Here is a 20492-nt window from a genome sequence, read left to right as displayed (position 1 = left end):
TTTTTTAGTGTTTTTTAAAAAAATTTAATTTTGATTTTAATGAACATTACATAAAAGTTAGATTTTAATTCATTCATTGCTTCCTTTCCTCTCTTCCTCTTCCTTAGTTCATTTCTCTCTTTCTTTTTTGTTAAATATTCATTCATTGTTGCACAATTTCTCCCCTTCCTCTCCCCGCCCTCAGTCCATTTTGTAAAGTAGCTCTTATTCTGGACTTTCGTCATGCAAATAACGCCTCGTCATATATTCCTTTCAAACAGTTTTTTTCCCTTCTCTGTTCCAATACAGCGTTCATAATCTATCAACTCTCTTCCTATTCCACTCCCAACAACCCATGTAAGTCATGCTTTATGCTATGTAGGACTTGTCCTTTTGTGACACATATTTCATTGCTAACTACCTATTTTAAGAACAGTATCAATTCACTGAAGCTTTCCTGAGGAGAACCATTCAGATATATAACATATGCATGGATATGTTGACCATGATCTATGAGTAATAACTGAACAACTTAGGAAGAAAAGAAGAGTTGTTTTAACACCCTTAAAATAGTGCTCACATAATGGAGGGATTTGTGTGACTTAAAGTCCACAGTAAAAAGAGGAGGGACTCCTTCTTACGCAATTTACAGTATCAGAAACCCAAGGAAAAGGTCCACTAATGAGTCACTTCTACTGGTTGGCAAAGCGTCTTGGTTTTGGTTCTGGTTAAAAAGAACTTGCACAAACTGAAGCAAGGTAGAGGAATTATTTTCAGCCTATGTAATCAGTAGCTCTTAACAATTAGAAAAGTCCTGTAAGGGAATTTAACAAATATTAAAGTCTATTTACTAGAGGTGTAGAAATTAGATTCATGAATATTTATATTATATGACTGTAATATTCCTATATTATTTAACATAAAAATAAATAGTTTTACAAGTTGGAAAGGCAAACTTGAATAAGTGTACATAAATTATATGAAATTGAAATGACTTATATAAGGATAGTTGTGGTAAAATGATAGAATTATATTTTCTATGCAAAAAGCCCAAGTTTGGTTCTTATCAAGTGCACTTACATGAAGTCATCATTCATTTGCCATGAAAGTTTGCATGCTGCTATAACGTTAAGCACCAATATTATTATTTTGAGCAAGTTTTAGCAGAACTTCCAAACTAAAACTTAGAAAAAAAATCTAGTGCATTTTTCCAAATGTAAGACAATGAAAACTTAATGGATCACAGTATTTCAATCTGCAACCAATCAAAGATATGCACTAGACTGGGGAGCATTAAGCCTGGGATCAATCCCTTGGGTCAGAGCTGACTCAGTGTCTACAAACATGAATAAGATGATTTCTATAAACACCTCACCAGACATGACAAGAGAAGTTTAGTTGAACGTCTCACTTTGGTTTGCACAGCTTTTGCACAATAAAGTCAAGGAATTGTATTTGCCAGATGTTACTACTTTCTGTCTTCTTTTAAAGCTTCCATCAGACTCTTGTAAGTACCTCACTTGGCATGAGGTAGACCAACATGACATCCAAGGAAGCCAACTGCGCTGCCCGAGAGTGAGAGAAGGTAAAGTGCATGTGTTCTTTTTGTTCATGTTCTAATTTGTTGTTTTGTGTGTCCAAAGACATTCTGTGAATGTTGCTGATACTGTGTCACCGACCACCCGATCACGGTCGTGACAAGAAACTCGAGGGGTTTCTTGGTGAAGAGCAGGTGAGGGACGAAGTCGGCGAAAATGAGAGTCTGCACACCAGGATGATGTAGAGAGCTCTAGTTTATTATGCTAAAAGCTTGCTTTTTATACATTTAAACTTGTTAAACTTGACTTATAGCCAACATTTTATGATTACAAAGCTCACATAAGATTTTAACTAGAAAAAACAAAAAGAAAGTATTTTCTATTAATAAATAATAGCATCAGCTATTAAACATTCTTTGAACAGGAAGCACAGTGACCTTATGTTGGTCATCTGCTAGACAATGGTTAATGGTTTACATTTCACTTCCTTTCCTCTCCTACTTTGTGTCACTGTATCTTAGCCACTTTTGTTTTTACCTTTGTACTCATGTTTGTACTGTACCTAACGAATCTTAACATCTATTTTCCTACACTCTGGGCCATTCCTATGTTTATCAATAGCTTTTGCAACTTGTTTCATAAGATTTTAATTTGTTTTTGTTTGGCAATGTGCACTAAGGTGTACGACTTCCTTTAACTTGTTTTTACCAAGTTAACTTGTAATATTCAATTCTTTTTCCTTGGAATACAAAACGTCTGTATAAGGAAGAGGTACTGGTGTTGGAGTTGGCAGGACATATGGTCCTTTATAAGTACTTTCTTCCCACCACCTGTTATTTATCTGGTAATATTTCCTATTTCTTGAAGAGACCTTTACTTTTAGAGAAGTTTGTCTTTTGAGTCTTTTCTTAAACCTCTCTGTTTTATTCTCATTAACTATGACTTTCTGCTGTTGAAACTAGTCTAAACTTTCTCCTAATATACAATTACATTGCTGACTATGAGTTGCAAGTATCACAAAAGAGGAATTAGATACATACTCAAAGATCATATTCAAAATTATACTTTTAAGAACAATCTCAATTTCTATTATATTTTCATCTTGTTTGTTATCATTTCCAGGAACATCAAGTGGTTCCTGATTAAGGACTTTAGTTAAATCTTTATCCCAGTTCTGGTGAAGTTCCCCTGATTTTTCCCCAGAAACTCCCATTCTTATCAGAAACAGCACATAGCTTAAAAATAGAAAAGCAATTCCTAGAAGCAACTTAATTTCCAGAGGTTTCCCGGGATTACGAAGACCCATCTGTAACAAATATCCAGGCATCAGCCCACTCACAAGCACAGGGCTTGCAAGATTCCCTCTTATGCTATCCTTGAGGTCAGAGACCCCGTACAGGCACGGACGTCCTATTTTGTCACACGGGCATCGTGGCCAGAGAGGACAGCAAGGCGGGTGTGGCAATACTGTAGAATCAGAACCAACCCATACCTGACCCTACGGTGGGATTTCAAAGGCAGATAATCACACAGGAGGAGATTGTCCATCCTTCTTCCATAGAATAGCTGGTGTCCTCAAACCACATGCCTTCAGGATTGCAGCTCAGCCTCTTGCCCCTAGACCACCAGAGCAAGCATTAATAGAGTGAAATCAGCTCTAAAGACACACAGCTATCTCTCAAATATCTATCTGACATTTTGCATTTGTAATTGTATTTTTAAAAGGCCTAGTATGTCAGTCTGGAGACTAAGGTGTGCCTGATACAGGGTATATAGTCTTTGAAATTACTTGCTATGCTTCAAAAAGCTGGATAATGACTAGGGAGGATAGGAGAGTTGATGCCTTTGAGCTGCGGTGCTGAAGAAGAGTGTTGAATGTATGGACTGCTAGGAGAACAAAAAAGTTTGTCCTAGAGAGGGTGAAGCCAGGCTGCTCCTTGGAAGCAAGGATTCTGAAGCTTCATCTGACATGCTTTGGGCATGTTGCAAGGAAGGACCAGTCCTTGGAGAGGGACGTCATGCTTGGGAGGGTGGATGGACAGTGCAGGAGGGGAAGACCCTCGATGAGATGGATTGATTCAGAGACTGGGGTAATGGGGGTAGGTGTGTCAGAGACAATAAGATTGGCTCAGTATAGAGCAGGATTTAGGGCTGTTGTACGTAGGGTCACTATTAGTTGCAGGCAACGATAACAAAAACAAAGTATGCAACTTTTTCACATTCATGATGTACTTTCTGGTAGTAATGAATGCTGAAGTGATATGGAAAGGTAATGCTGTCTGTGATGGATCAACTTGGTTGGGCCATGATTCTCAGGAGTGTGGCAGCTATATAATAATGCAATTTGGCAATGATACCATAATGTAAACATCCTTTTTTTGGTGACCTGACATGGCCATTCACCACTTTCACAAAATGCCATTTGCCACCTAATGACCTGGTCTTTGGAACATAACTATATTAATAAATGAGGAAAGGGTATATTTTTTTTCTATCTGATTATATTAAAAAAAAAACCAACCCGTATTGGGTATTAAGTATTGGAAAAACAGAAATATTAAAGAAATTACTGTCCACCTATCCAGAAATAACCACTGTGATTCTGTGCTCTGTTTATTCACTATTTTGCAAGAATTTCATACATGTCACTCAACGTTGCTCAAATTTTTTTAAAGGTTACACAGGTTTCCATCATATGGCTACTATTAATGCCCACTAAGAGAGCTCTGGTGGCCTAATGGGAAGAACCTACACTGCAATCCCAAAGGCACTTGGTTCAAATCCACTAGTTGCTCCACAGAAGAAGGATGGGCAGTCTCCTCCCATGTGATTTGCTCCCTCTGAAACCACCCCCCCCTAGGGTCAGCTATGTCAACATATGTCTACAACAACAATGTCCACTATCTATCTATATCTATCTATCTCTATATCTAATCTGTATCTAGATATATCACTATATCTGCTGTGCTGACCTTGTATTAAGGAGTTGCACTTCTACCCCAAAGACAGACAGTTTGAATCCACCAGCTACTGTGTGAGAGAAAGATGGGAAATAGCCTTCCATGTGATTTACAGGCCCTGAAACCCCCCTGGAGACTCAACTCTGACTCAGTGGCCTGTCATAACAATGTCCACTACTGCATCAGATTCTTTGGGAGTAGGGCTTTGGCACATAAATCTTATATAACCAGAAATAGCATCATAACTTCAGTAGATGATATTAAGTTGATTTCGTTATATGTTAGAGGCCTAGTGGCTTGATAATTAAGCACTAACTGAATGGATGGTAGCTCAAACTCATGCAGCAACAAACTGGGAGAAAGACCTACTCCCTTAAAGACTGTTGTCTAGACTATCCTTTTGGGTGGTTCTACTGTGTATCAAAGGGTTGCGTTGAGTCAATATTAACTCAACAAGCAATCACAACAATTCTGTAATGCCTTTAAAATACATCTGAAGGTGTTGCACTTCTCTGACCAGAAGAAAAGTGCCAGGTGATGGGATGAATTTCTCAAGACTTTAGTTAGTCAAGAGGTCAGGGGAGAGGAACTCTTGGCTGAATCTCCTCTCGTCCTGTCGTCTTCACAGTTGTTTCTTGAAAAGCTTTCCAAGTGGAAAAGCATGTTGACTAGAGGCACAAGACGAAATGTTGTCTACTGTTTCTTACCATATTCTCTAACCCTTCTTTTTACAAGTCCACAACAAATCAGAAGGCCACCTCAGCAAGAGAATCCAGGCTTTGCATGTACACGAAACACATATCCATAAAAGAGAGTATCCTTTTGTCCTGATTGTATTCTTTTTATTTCTTTAATCTATGCAGTTCTGGCGTAACTCCTCCATCTCCCTTTTTTTATTGTTTTTAAAAATATATATACAAATTCTTTAGGGCGTAAAAGACATTACTTGCCTTAGATAATAGGTTAGCGTACAGGTAGTGTGCATATTTGCTAAAGTAATTTAAGCATCAAGTAGGCTGAGTAGAGGCCTTATAACTAAGGGGTCATTACTTACTAGAAGGCTTTGAAGGTTTTCTTTGCCACAGTCGTGTTCAAATGCAATTGTTTAAGAGTGTTAAAAATTTACTTGAGTAATTGATATTTTGCTGTTGGAACATTTCTTCCTGCTTTGGGACTCATAACTTTTTTGGGGATGGAAGCCCTAAGTGCTGTAAGAGCAGTCGAGGATGATGACTGCTCTGTTTACTTTCTGCTGGAAGGGTTTGTACTTTGTGAAGAGCGTTTAGACTCCTTTGGACAGAGGCTGATTCAAAGGTCCACGGAAGATCTGGGAGCTCATGCAAGACTATTTCTATTTATAATGACTTAACATCATTTTCTACTGGAAGTATTGTAGTCTGAAATATATAAAATAGACAAGTATATTAAAAAGACAAGATCTTAGCAGTGATAATAGGAACAAGGTTCTGTTTTCTTAGACTATTTTAAAACAAGATAAAACTTTCAAGGGTAAATTGCTTTTGCTTAGATTTTCTCCTTTTAAAGACTATTCAAAACAATCTATCATTACTTAAAATCCTTTTACTTGTTATTCCTTTTATCTTACACTTTATTTACTTCTGCTTAGTTTCTAGACACTTACTTTCTAGTCATTTAATTTTTTAAAAAAATAATAGATCTACTACTTTAAGACCAAATCACTTTCTTTTATTTTTAAGAGAGCACTATTCTGGAAAGGGTTAAACTGGGTGGCTCCTTGGCGGCAAGGATTCTGACGCTAGCATACTTTGGACATGTTGTAAGGAGAGACCGGTCCTTGGAGAAGGACATCATGCTTGGGGAGGGTGGAGGGACAGCGGAGGAGGGGAAGGCCCTCTATGAGGTGGATTGATTCAGTGACTGGGGTAATCAGGATGGGTACGTCAGAGACAGTGCGATTGGCACAGGACAGAGAAGAGTTTAGAGCTGTTATACATAGGGTCACCATGAGTCGCAAGCGACTAGACGGCACATAACAACAACAGTCTTATTATTATTCTACTCAGTCACAGATTTACACACACTTTCTCATGCTTTGTACAACTATTTAATCAGTTATCACAGACCCTCATGCCTTCTACAACTGTTTAGTCAGTTCCAACAAAAATTCACATTTTTCTTGCCCCTTATCAATGGAGCAATTTTGCACATTGGGTTTAGACAACATACAGGTTTCACTCAATTACCTGTATAATCTTTAGGAGTTTTACCAACATTCCTGGTTTTTTAAATTTCTGGAGATTTATGTTTCATTTTTTCCTTTGTTCTCCTCCTGTGGGCTTAACATCCTCTGAAAACCTACCAGAGGACCAGCTATGGGTTGGTTCTGACTCCATGGTACACAACAAAACCAAGGTGAATAATCAGAGCCTTTGCTTAATCCGATAACAGAAATATCTTAAGTAGCTAATCTAATAGCATTAATAAAATGAAACTAACACACAGCAGAAAATAGTTAAATCTTTAACAACTTTATCTTCAGCAATTAAATCTTTAGCCAATCTTGATACTGTGGCAAATGGTAGAGTTGTACAGATGTTTCTAGCACAGTCCCAAGAATGTCCATTGCTTTGCTTGTAGAATCTGTTGTTGAACACTCAGGCATATAAATAAGAGGCTGTAAGATAGAGCTGTCTTGAATTCTGCAAAAAACTGCAAATGAGAGTTTTAGTTTTAAAGTTATCCTTTGTGTTTACACTTTTAGAAGGGGGAGATGCCTTAAAATAAGATGTAGAGCTAAGAAAACTACTTGTGAATTAAGCAAGAACTTGATTGCATTGCCTCTTGTGCCAACAGAAACTCAGAGTTCAGCTGGTAGCATTGAGAATGGCGATTCCCGTCACCAGGGGCAATACCGGACTCTTGACCTCATCGGCAGCACTCTGCGAGCTTTCTTGTTATTGCTAGTGTAGGAGTCTGGCGTTTTTGGCTGGCCCTCATGGAGGTCAACAGCATGACCTGCTTTCAGATGGTCTGGATGCTCTACTTTCTAAAGGGCTGGCCTTTCTTGTTGTTGCTAATCAGGCTCAATCCTTGGGAACCCCGTGGCCTCAGTGGTCTCCAGCATTGACGTTGAATCCTGGAGTTGTTATGAATAAGGCAGGTCCTCTCATCCAGGAATGTCACAAACTACACAATTCATTTCAGACTTTTTTTTTTAAAAGGCATATTAACCCTTTCGATCTTATCAGATGACACTAATTTGTAGAATTGCAATGGACGTGACTGTGGAGGAAAATCTCTGCTTTTTTCTGTGGAATCAGGAGCGCTCTAGAAGAGAAGCCTGAAAAGGTATCTTTGCTGATCTCTAAAAGATGCAAAGGCCAGAAGGCAGTTTTGACTAGAGTCTAAGCAGTTATTACACTAATAGGGGTACTCTTTTCCCTTTCACAGTCTTTTTTCAACTTTCTACTTGCAGGTTCCCAAAGCTCAAAATCTACAGCCTTTGAATCTGGAAACCAGGAGCAAGTATCTTGAATGAAAACTAGCAGTGTTTGAAGCACTTTGAGTTCTACAATGAAAGTGGTAGCCTTTTAGAACTGTTGAAGGGTCTTTACATATATATATTCTATTCTCTGTTCTTTAGTCAGATCTTGCCCCATCTTCAAAAATTCTCTTGTGGATAATTACCTACTTGCGTGATGCTCGCTGGCACAGTCTCCTACTGAGATGAGGAAGCCCAGACATGTTCACTTTTCATTCTGTGTGGTTCATATTACTATTCCTCTTGTATCACCGTCTATCTCTGACCCAGGAAAATGCTGGGTGACAGACTGAAGTAGTCAAGACTTTAGTTAATTAAGAGCTAAGGGGAGAGAAACTTGTGGTTGAGTGTCCTCTCAACTTGTAGTCCTCATAGCTTTTATTTGAGAAGTTTTATAAGTAGAAAAGCACGTTGATGACAGTTACAGGATAAAATGTTTACTGTTTCTTGTTCTACTTGTTGACCTTTCTTTTTTACAGTCATTGTTGTTCACGTTCAAGTTTTAACCGATCCATAGCTGACCCACCAGCAGGTTTTCACATGTGAGGAGATTGTCCATCCTTCTCACACAGAGAAGCTGGTGGATTTGAACCACATGCCTTCAGGATTGCAGTGCACCTTCCTACCACTAGGCCACCAGAGCTCCCTCTTGTTTACAAGACCACATTCATATTAGAAGGTAGTTTCAGGGGGAGAATTAACACAAACACACTTTCATAAACAGAGATCCTTTTGCCCTGAATATATTATTTATAGTCTTTAAGTCTAGGCAGCTGCTGCCTTGGTCATCTTAACCTCTACAAGTAGGAAATGTAAAGACTCTAAATAGTCTCAGTTGATATTGTCATTAGTTGTTTAAATTTGGTAGAACAGCTAGTGTTTTTCTATTCTTTCTATCATGTTTTTAATTAATTTTCTGTATTTGTAAAATTTGTCACAAGAAATTCTGCTGTAGATGACCTAAGGGCTATATTTAGGAAATACTTGTTTTAGAAGTTTGGGAGGAGAGAAGAAATAAATTTGAATGGAAAGTTTTATTAAAAAAAAATGATTTAGCTTTTCCTCGCTACCCGCACAAGGGTCCATACGGCGTTGTTCTGGTTCCCGTCGTAACTTAAAAGGGAAACTTCCACAATGTCCGGAGCCCTTGATGTCCTGCAGATGAAGGAGGAGGATGTCCTCAAATTCCTTGCAGCAGGAACCCATTTGGGCGGCACCAACCTTGACTTCCAAATGGAACAATACATCTACAAAAGGAAAAGTGATGGCATCTACATCATAAACCTGAAGAGGACCTGGGAGAAGCTGCTCTTGGCTGCTCGCGCCATTGTTGCCATTGAAAATCCAGCTGATGTCAGTGTCATTCCCTCCAGAAATACAGGCCAGAGAGCTGTTCTGAAGTTTGCTGCTGCTACTGGAGCCACTCCTATTGCCGGGCGCTTCACTCCTGGAACCTTCACTAACCAGATCCAGGCAACCTTCCCGGAGCCTCATCTTCTGGTGGTTACTGATCCCAGGGCTGACCACCAACCTCTGACAGAAGCATCTTACGTTAACTTGCCCACCATTGCTCTGTGTAACACAGATTCTCCTCTGCGTTATGTAGACATTGCTATTCCGTGCAACAACAAGGGAGCTCACTCTGTGGGTCTGATGTGGTGGATGCTGGCCCGGGAAGTCCTGTGCATGCGTGGCACAATCTCCCGGGAGCACCCGTGGGAGGTCATGCCCGATCTGTACTTCTACAGAGATCCGGAAGAGATTGAAAAGGAAGAACAGGCTGCTGCTGAAAAGGCTGTGACCAAGGAGGAGTTTCAGGGAGAATGGACCGCCCCTGCTCCTGAATTCACTGCTACTCAGCCTGAAGTGACAGACTGGTCCGAAGGCGTCCAGGTGCCCTCTGTGCCGATTCAGCAGTTCCCTACTGAAGACTGGAGTGCCCAGCCTGCAACTGAAGACTGGTCTGCAGCCCCACTGCTCAGGCCACTGAGTGGGTGGGTACCACCACGGAATGGTCTTAAACTGTCTTAAAATGTGGAAATAAGGTTGATGGAAAATAAACAATGCGTTTCATAAAAAAAAAAATGATTTAAATGCTAACGCTCAGAACAACATTGTGATTGTGACTGTCATGATCACACAGAGACAAGAAGAAATTATCTTCTGAGCTCAAGTAGAGGGTTCAGAGTTAGAAAAAAATGCAGAAATTGAAGAGAATGGGGAGAGAATAAAATGTGGGTATACCTTGAAAATGGGCCTGTGTAAAGGGACTTAAGGTTCACCTACCTTTCCTGATTTAAGTATCCATGTCACGTGCTAGCATAGTTTCCCAGTAAAACCAACCCCTCATGATGACCACTGTAAAAAGATTTTGGGCCACATGGGGATGGCCATGTCTGACCTTTATCAACTTCACAAAGGGCAACAGTCCCTGCCAACAACATCAGTAACAGAAAACCAATTCCCTTGAGGTCAGACATGTCCTCCAGGCTCCCAGACTTCTTTCTACTCATCTCACCACCAATCTTACTGTTTTGCTAGGTCCGAAATCTGATGTGATCACAGACCTCACAGGCCCATGTTAGTGAAGTAAAAACAAACAAACAAACAACAACAAACAACAGAAATCCAGATTAATAACAGAATACAGTCAAGATAGCTCCCAAAATGTGCACACAGGCACCTCAGCCTCACACCTCATGGCTTTAGGTCAGTGTTCCCAAGATCTCAGTCCTGCCAATATTGGCTTCACACCCCTAGTTGTCCAACAATGTTCTCAGTCCAGCCAATATTAGCTCCAGTCCCCAAGGTCCCATCTCATATCAAGTCTCCAGTTCAGCCATAGGTGTTGCTGCTGTAGGTGTAGCAGGAGCGAGAAGGGTGTCCTGGCTCTCGGCTGGATGCTGCTGTGTTAGCACGTGGAGCCCGGGTTCGAACTCGAAATACACTTTGTTAATTTGGCTAAAAAAAAAAAAAAAAAAGAAGGGTGTCCTACATTCTTCTGCTTCTTGTTCAATGGCACCAAAAGATTTGTTTGCATCTTGCTACTGGCTTGATCAATTCAGTGGTGAAACAAGACAATCCCGTGTAGATTGTTGAGACTGGCAAGTCCTCCTGCAAAGTGGCAGGTAGCCCACCCCCTGGTGGATAGGATAACACACCCATTTGCGAATTTCCATCCATTTAGATCAGCAAAATCAAATAAGAGTCAGAAAAAGTCATACTGAAAGTTAAACTCCTCAGCCACAGAGCCCACTCAAGGGCATCATGGTTCTGCAGGAATAAAGGCCTATTTGCCCTCTGTAGATCTGCAATGCAAATTCGTGAAACATTCAATATTTTTCTAACTGGTAAATGTCTTTCATCTGCTCTTTTCTGTAGAATGCTTGTCTGTCAGATACTATTGTATATATTTAAAAATTGAGACAGACTAGGAAGAAGGCTTGGCCATCCACTTCCGAAATTACAGGCCTTTGAAAACCCTGTGTACAGTAGAGCACACTTAGACTATCATTTGGACTACGGCAAGGTTGGCACAGGATTGAACAGTATTCAGGGCTCTTGTCGCTATGAGTCACAAGCGACTCGATGACACATAACAACAACAACAATAACAACAGGTCAGCAACAACAAGCACTCAGTCCATCTCAAGTAGCTAGTCAAAAAGGAACAAAACATGCAAGATTGGACAATTGCAACACCTTAAACCATGAGGTAAAAAACTGTCTCCTGCTCATTGCCCTTCATTTTCTTAATGTTTCCTCTGTGAGGTAGAGAGAACATTTCTCAAAAGCTTTCTGATAAGGACTACTCTCCTCCTAGAGTTTCTGAGACACCCGTCACAGCCACTTCAGATACTCTCCATTGCACCACAGCTGTATATCTTATCTAGAAGGAGCCCTGAGAGAGGCAAGGTTATCTTGTGTTGATAAACAGCAGTTTCCCAAAGCTTTGATTGTCAGCTCTAGTTCAACTCAACTTCTCCCAGTTAAATGAGGCAAAAGAGCAGCCAGCTGGCAGAATTTCCTTTTCACAAGAATAGATTCTTTGTTTGAAAATCCAGCAGCAAGTTCATTCACTGATTGCTGTTACGAGTTACAAATCCAGAGAGGGTACAAGGAACAAGCTCAGAGGTAGAAGGCGAAAGGCAACAACACATCCAGTCTGTCAGATAGTCGAGTCCACAGTTCTCAGGTGCTAAGAGTTCTCTTCAATTACCGACATAGCCTGAGTTGGTTTAAAAAAATAATCAAAATCCAATTTACTACAACTCCTCACAGTGGGCATGACCTTTGGCCTCCAACTTCAAAGAAATCTTTCAAACTGCTTTAAAAAGAAATAATTAAAAGGGCAGAGAATCGATAGAGCTCAAACAAACAATGCAGGGCATAGTTTAATAACTCTGAGGTTTGAAAGCTACCAACTCTATTTTTCTTGGAAGTTTTTTAAAGACATGAGGCCTGAAGGTGTCCCCAGTCAATTAGATAATTACTTAAGTAAGTTTTTCCACTCTTCTGATTTTTAAGCTTCGTTCATCCTAAATGATTAACAAGATAATTTCTTAATGAGAACATATATAATATGTACAAATGATCAAATAATTCCTTGACAGTGACAGTTATGTACTGAATTATGTTCCCCACCACCATCCCCAAAATGTATATCCGTGCATTTGGACCATGTTTATCAGCATTATTCCATTATCTTTCATTTTACAATTGGATGTAATTCTCGTAGGTGTTGTAAACTTTTACTTCTGTCATATTAATGGGGCAGGACCGGAAGTAGTTATGTAATGAGATAGGATACAATTGATAGAATTAGGCGACATTGTTAGTCAATCTCCTTTGAGAGACCTGAGGGACTAATTACTGTAAAGAAAAAACTAACACCCAGAGATCTTCTAGACCCAGGAAAGGATTGAGAAAATCATGCAGGGAGATCTCTAAGGAACTCTGGCCCCACAGATACTGAAAGGAGATAATCCCTCCTCTAGCCTCCTAAATTCTGAGGGAAAACTCACATCACTGACTGCTAGTATCAAAGATGTTGATGGTTGATCCAAGCAAGATGAAATCATTGACAGTTTCAATCTTTTCTCCATCTATCATAATATTGACTGTATGTTTTAGGAACACTGATTGGCAACTTGTGTCATTTATATTGAATGGGTGGTACTCTGAAGGTGTAGTCCACAGAGATTTGAGCTGTTGACACAAAGGTCCCATCTAACCCATCAGCACCATGTCTTGGGCAATCTCCTCCCATTCTATTTTTAGCTCAGAAATCCAATGAAGGGACAGGCATGAACCAGCTCTCAGTAATTCAAGATATGGTCTTTTCAAATAATTGGCATGCATATGTGAGCTGAGCAATGAATAAGGATGTCAGTAGAAGAACCGATGCCTCTGAGCTATGGTGTTGGAGAAGAGAACTGAGTATCCCATGGAATGCCAAAAGAACAAAAAAAAATATGCAAGGGCATATTAAAGCAAGGGCAGCCAGAATGCTCCTTGGAGGCCAGGATGATAAGCTCCATTTCACATACCTAGGGCATGTTCCTCTTACTTGAAGAAGGACATCATACTTGGAAAGGGGAAGGGTCAATGAAAGAGAGGAAGACCCTCACCAAACAGATTGAGAGTGACTGCTGCAGTGGGCTCTAATGTGTCAGGATGGCACTCGATAAGACAGAATTTGTTATCTATTGTTTTTAGGGTCACTTGGGTTGTACTCAACAACAACAACAACAGCTGACTCAATAGCAAAGAGACAGGAGGTAGGAACGGAGGGAGAGGGAGGGAAAAAAAGGAGGAGAAAAACACTGAGAGTACAGTAGGTAAGGAAATAACAGAGTGGTTTTATAATTCAGACAGGAAGATAAGAGGATTTGGAAATTGAAAAGGAAGGGATTGATTCTTAAAGAGAAGGCACATAGCATTGAGTGTCTGACTAATTGTGTTGGGAGACAAAAGAGGGAAAGCCAGAAATGCCAATAGACATCCTGCAAGAGGAAATGATATGAAAATCACCTTCTTATACTGGTGGTTTTTCATAAGTGTTGGGCAAGAAATCACTTATGGAAAGTAAAGGTTGTCTTTCTATGTTGACTACAACAAATTGTTAATGCTCTTAGATGTGAATTGAAAAGTTGATAGTTTAAGTCTCCCCAGAGGTACCTTGAAATGAAAATCCAGTGAACTACCTGAGAAATAGCAGTCACTGAAAATATGACAGAGTACAGCTCTACTCTGTCACACATGGAGACACCATGGAAATTGACAGGACAGTGGTTAGTTTGGGGTTCTTTTGTTCTTTTTTTTTTTTTTTAAGTATATATTGGCTGTTTTTCCATCATTCATCTTTCTCTTCAATTCCTCTAGAAAATTAACTTTTCTCTGAAATGCAAAATACATGTTCAGAATTTCAGTATAGTAAAAAGACATACAGTAAGTATTTTAACTATCCAGTTTTGATCAGTCAAGTACTAATTCGTATTTTAAAATAACTATTAAGGGGAAATTTCGCTAAATGTAGAAGCCTAGACAATGACTAACACAAATATAAAATAACAATAGTGACATAATCGGCAACTCTAATTTTTCACTTTTTTGCAACCTTTTCTTTTTTTCTCAATAAGCAGGGCAGTTATTAAGGAAAGTTGTCGCTTTGTGTTAGCTGTTTTCTGTCTTGTGTAACTCTTCTGCTGAGGAGCCAGGCAGCAAGGCGGTCAGAGAGAGCTCCATGGCTTCCTGCACCAGAAGGAGCCACAAGGGAACTGAGAGGGAAAATATGTAGCAATTATCTCTTAATTATTTTATTATGTCACCCCTGAAAAAATCTGAATGAACTGTTTCCAAATCAGACAGTTGGCCTTGTTTCACTTGGAAAACATAAGCAGAAAATGTATTTGGAAAACATCAGGAAAAATGATTTTTAAGTAGAAGGGGACAATGTGATAAACTCCTGGGTCCTTTCCTGTCTGCTTATCTCCACACTTCTTCTTTCCATTATGTCCACTTGAATGAGGTGGCAAATTCTATGAAGTCACATTTTGTTACTCTTCATATTATTAGAACATAGTCTGGGTGATGTGATGTTTTGCTCAATATTAACATTGAGCGGAAATTTGAAACGAACCTTTGTAGAGCAAGGGAAGGTGTCAGTGCTCTTTTGAAGACCTCACCTTGGAATTTCTGCCTAGGACCCTCTGAAGAAGAGTTGTTGTTCAGAGATGGGGTGCCTTCTGTGCCTCCAAAGAAAAGAATTCTCAAAAAAAGCAAATGGAAAACGTGGCTACAAGAAAACTGGGAAGATTGCACGGTGAGAGTTGGTCATGTGTATAAGCTAGTTTCTTTGTTGGTTAAATGATGACACCCTCTTATGGTCACCCTTCATTTCCAGGACAATTAACAGCATCTATGTCAAAACACTGAGAACTCTGGTGACCTAGTGCTAAGAAGTTGTGCTGCCAACCTTAAGCAAATTTATTAGCTGCTTTGCGGGAGAAAGACGGGCAACCTCCCACCATGACATTTAGTCTCTGAAAAGCTTATTGGAGGGTCAGCTATGAGTTGGTTCTGACTTCATGGCAAACAACAATATGAAAAAATTTAAGTATCTCTTTTAGAGCGTTCTCTGAAGCTAGTGCAGTATGCGTCTCTCTCTGCTCTCATCTTCACGATAGCTTCTTTACCATGTTGATTCACTTCACTTCTTCATCTTCCGAGTGTTGCCTATTTTATAACCTTTATTCTATCTTTGAAAATACTCAACTTTATTTCGTTGTTCTGTTGTTATTATGTGCGGTTGAGCTGTCTGCGACTCATAGCCACCTGATGTACAAGAGCCCTATACCCTGCTCTATCCTGGGCCAATCTCATCGTCTCTGGCATACTTACCCCCAATAACCCAGTCACTGAATCAATCCATCTCATTGAGGATCATCCTCTTCTGTGCTGTTCCTCCACCCTTTCAAGGAAGACTTTATTTTAGGAGGAGAAAAAAAAATCCTTAGAATAGTTGACAATGAAGTAATTACTTTTAATAAAGGATAGTTTTTTTAATAAACTTTCAAATGTTTGACAATATTAGTATACTTATTGATATCAGTACGTATTATATCAATATGTATTGATATCAATACGTATTGATAAATAAGTTCACGATGCCATCTAGAATGCCTTGAATCATGCATGATTGTTGTTGTTGTTATGTGCCGTCGAGTCGCCTGCGACTCATAGCGACCCTATGTACAACAGCCCTAAACTCCGCTCTGTCCTGTGCCAATCGCACTGTCTCTGACACTCCCATCCCAATTATCCCAGTCACTGAATCAATCCACCTCATAGAGGGCCTTCCTCTCCTGCGCTGTCCCTCCACCCTCCCAAGCATGATGTCCCTCTCTAAGGACCGGTCTCTCCTCACAACATGTCCAAAGTATGTTAGATGGAGCCTCAGAATCCTTGCTTCCAAGGAGCCACCCGGTTTAACCCTTTCCAGGACAAATCTGGTTTCCTAGCAGTCCATGGTGTTCTCAATACTCTTCTCCAGCACCACAGCTCAAAGGCATCAATTCTCCTTCTATCCTCCTTGGTCATTGTCCAACTCTCTGATGCATAACAGGTGATTGCGAAGACCATGGCCTGTATCAGACACACCTTAGTCTCCAAAGAGACACCATTGCTCTTCAGCACTTTGGAGAGGTCCCTAACAGCAGACTTTGCCATTGCAATGTGCCTTTTAATTTCCTGGCTGCTGGTGCCAAGACTGTTGACTATGGAGCCAAGCAAACTAAAGCTGTGTACAATCTCAATCTCTTCACCATCCATCCTGATGCTGCCAATTGGTCCAGTGGTGAGAATCTTTGTCTTCTTGACATTGAGCCTCAATCCATACTGTATGCTGCAGTCCTTGACACTCTGTAGCAGGCGCTTCAGGTCCTCCTCAGTTTCAGCAAAAATTTTTTTTGGTCAGCTAGGTCTGTCAGTCTGTTCTAAATGGAGCTATCTTGGAATAAATCAAACTATCAGTGAAGTATATGAACCATGTTATCCTGGTGCTGGAAACAACCCACCTGACTGAGCGACCAGTGCTGAAGTACATCCTGGGTCGTCAGCTTGACAGCAGCAAACTGTAGGTCACTCAAGTCCCTAAAATCTGTAGAATCAAGCCATGCATAGACAGAAAACTGAAGATTAACTGTGATGGTTAAACAATACGATGATCATAAATAGAATTTACGCATGTAAAAAAATATTGAAATGCTCAAGATTTTCAGCTCTGGGAATCTGGAGGGTCACCAAATGACAAGACCTTCATTTAGTTAACAAACACCTTCCAGTTAACAGGCAATGTTGTTGCTGTTGTTGTTGTTTTTAAGTGCCGTCGAGTCACAGGCGACTCATAGCGACCCTATGAAGGAGAGTCCTCAACACTTGTAGCAGGCAATATCATAGAAAATATCAATGAGAAGCAGCAACAAAGAAAGAATATTTAAGTTATAGATGATAAATACAGTATTGTATCATTTATTATTTTACTAAAATTAAGGCCTTTTGTATATTTGGGGAAATTTGTAGCACATAATATCCCCAAAGATCAAAACCTTAATTAGTTTCAAAGAATTGAGATGAATTATATTTGCTGAAAATTAATAAATTGTTTGCTTTACATTTTTAATGAGATCATACTTTTGTTCCATAATTTCTGTTGGCAGTAGTCGAAACTAAAAATATACGAATGAAAAAGTTGAGCTGACCTTTATGAAAGAGTTTGCATTGGCAAAATGCTGCTGTTGGGACCAGTTTTAATTTTCTTTGCACTGAAGTTGACTGATGCTAAATGTCATTTTAATAGCTAACATCTACTAGCTATGAAATATTTCTAAGTCATGCATCCCTGGACACTTGACAATGAAATCATAATATTTTTAATCTTTTGAATTATGTCATCTTATTCTGAAATTCTCATAAATGTAATGTCTGAGTATTTCCACAGGCAGCTAATGGTAAAAATATTTTAAATCCTAAAAAGAAACCCCAATACAGTAACAACAATTACATATTTCTCCTCCTTTCTGGTGCTTTCTATTGTCAGATCATTTAAGAATCTGTTTGGCAGTCTCCTTTACCACTCTTTAACTTGTATGCTACTCAAGAACTCTGATCAGACTTCACCCTTCTTGCTGAACCATAGTTGTGGGTGTTTGGTATACACAACACAGACAAAACCAAACCAAAACAGAAAGAATGCATGAAAACTACTGGTCTAGATAATGCATTTTTAAAAAATTTTTATTATTATTATTATTATTAATTTCAGTGAACATCTACAGAGATTTTGGAATTCCACTCATTCATTGTTGCACTTTTCTCCCCACCCTAGATAATGCAATTTTTTTTTTTTTTGCTGATGAAGAAGGTTTTTTTTAATAATTTTAATGAACATTTACAGAGAATTTGGATTTCCATTCATTCATTGCTACACTTCTCTACCCGCCCAGCCCTCTCCCCCTCACCCCCCAGTTCACTCCTCTCTTTCAAAAGTAAAAGAAAGACCCCCTCCCTGGTACACAATCCCCCCCGTACACCTCCCATCGCCCCAAGTACATTCCACTATGCAACCTTAATTGTGGACTCTTGTGATAACCATAGTAGCGTATCATATATCGCTTTTACATTATTCAGTCCCTCATCTGTTTCAGTGCAGTATACACAATTTATCCAGTTTTTGATGATTAAAATTTGACAAGGAATATGTTGTGTGTTTTTTTTTTTCCTCTCCCTTATTTATTTTTTCCCCTTCAGAATCTGAACATTTCATTTCAGGATCTGGGGGACCCTTACCAAGTTGAGAATTCTGAGAGGATTCTTCGAAGACTAATTCGAGTCCAAACACTCTGGCTTGTGGATAATTCACTGATGGATTTAAGTGCCATACGGTTGCCAAGGTACCTGCTTCCAAGTACATTCAGTTATTAACTTGAAGTCAAATCTTTGCTCTTTGTATCCATGTGAACTTGGTCTGCACAGGTAGGTGCGTGTGTTTCCTGTAGCCAGCACTGCAAAGGGACGCTTCCTGGTGATGTGACACGGATGGCAAAGCAAAGAGGAATATCTAGATCAAAATATCACATTTTAGAGAAAAGCTATGGTGTTTTATTATCAATTGTCAGAGAACTATTTTTTATACTCATATACTCATATTTGCAAAGCAACTTATCATTTTCTTTAAATGTACTGGAAAATGCATTTATAGTAGAGATATAGAATGGTTGTCAGAGAGTGGTTTTAAGACTGTGTAGAAGGGGCCTAAAGCTATGATGACAGACCAAGTATCATTCATGGACAAGAGACTTGGATCCCAGGTAGCATTCTAATGAAAGAAGGAGGTGAGCACATTGGTGACAAGAAACAAAGACAAGAATCATTACAGAGCCCTTGACCTCCAAAAACGTCCCTGGGCAGTGCCATAGTGTGGGCACAGGATGACCATGTTAGTGGGAATTGAGCTGAGCTGCCAAACCCAAAGGTGGACAGTCCAGTTCTACCAGCTGCTCTTCAGGAGAAAGATGAACAGTATCTTCCGATAAAATGCACAGCCTCTGAAAATGCACGGCATTTTTACTCAACAACAATGTTGTTCTTATGCGCCTGCAACTCACAGTGACCCTATGCACAAAAGCCCTAAACCCTGCTCTATCCGGTTCCAATCGTATTGTCTATGACACAGCTACTCTCATTACCCCAGTCACTGAATCAATCTACCTCATAGAGGGTCTTCCTCTCTTGTGCTGTCCCTCCACCCTTCCAAGCATGAGGTTCCTCTATAAGGACTGGTCGCTTCTTGCAACATGTCCAAAATATGTCAGGTGAAACTTCATAATCCTTGCTTCCAAGGAGCAAACTAGTTTCACCCTCTCTAGGACCAACCTGTTTGTTCTCCTAGCAATCTGTGGTATATTCAACACTCTTCTCCAGCACCACAGCTCAAAGGCATCAATTCTCTTTCTATTACCCCTGGTCATTGTCCAGTTCTCCGATGCATAGCCCATAATTGTGGTGAGTATGGTCTGGATCAGGTTCTTGTACACCAGCATCTTGTTCTCCAGACGGACATCATTGCTCTTCAGTATTTTAGAGACATCCCTGACTGCATGCTTTCCCAATGCAATTCATCTTTCGATTTCCTAGCTGCTGATACCAAGTGTATTGATTGTGGAGCCATGCAAACGGAATCTGTTAACAATTTCAATCTTTTCACCATCTATCATGATGCTGCCAATTGGCCCAGTAGTGAGAAACTTTGTTTTCTTGATGTTGAGCTTCAATCCATGTTGAAGGTTTCAGTCCTTGACCTTCTGCAATAAGTGCTTCAGGTCCTCCTCAGTTTCAGCAAGCAAGGATGTGTCATCTGCATAAGGCAGGTTGTTGATGAGTCTTCCTCCAATCCTGATGCCACATTTCTCCTAGTAGAGCCCAGCCTCCCAG

The 20492-nt window shown here is 39.8% G+C and overlaps 1 protein-coding gene across 1 annotated transcript in view; it reads left to right on the top strand.

Annotated features, from left to right (window-relative positions):
* The window catches only part of LOC102876878, a gene marked incomplete at its 5' end in the record, with an annotated part of 41075 nt that overhangs the window by 7635 nt on the left and 12948 nt on the right, over positions 1 to 20492 (top strand). Inside the window, 3 exons of the mRNA XM_006890388.1 lie at positions 1471 to 1564; positions 15206 to 15324; positions 18810 to 18952. Of these exons, the coding sequence (XP_006890450.1) occupies positions 1471 to 1564; positions 15206 to 15324; positions 18810 to 18952 (356 nt within the window). The remainder of the gene's footprint in view (positions 1 to 1470; positions 1565 to 15205; positions 15325 to 18809; positions 18953 to 20492) is intronic.

Source organism: Elephantulus edwardii, unplaced genomic scaffold (genome assembly GCF_000299155.1).
Source record: "Elephantulus edwardii isolate Elephantulus edwardi_28Jun2011 unplaced genomic scaffold, EleEdw1.0 scaffold00088, whole genome shotgun sequence".
In the NCBI taxonomy this organism is placed as follows: Eukaryota; Metazoa; Chordata; class Mammalia; order Macroscelidea; family Macroscelididae; genus Elephantulus; species Elephantulus edwardii.
The sequence above is the reverse complement of the archived record's forward strand: the minus strand, read 5'-3'. Positions and strand labels throughout refer to the sequence as shown.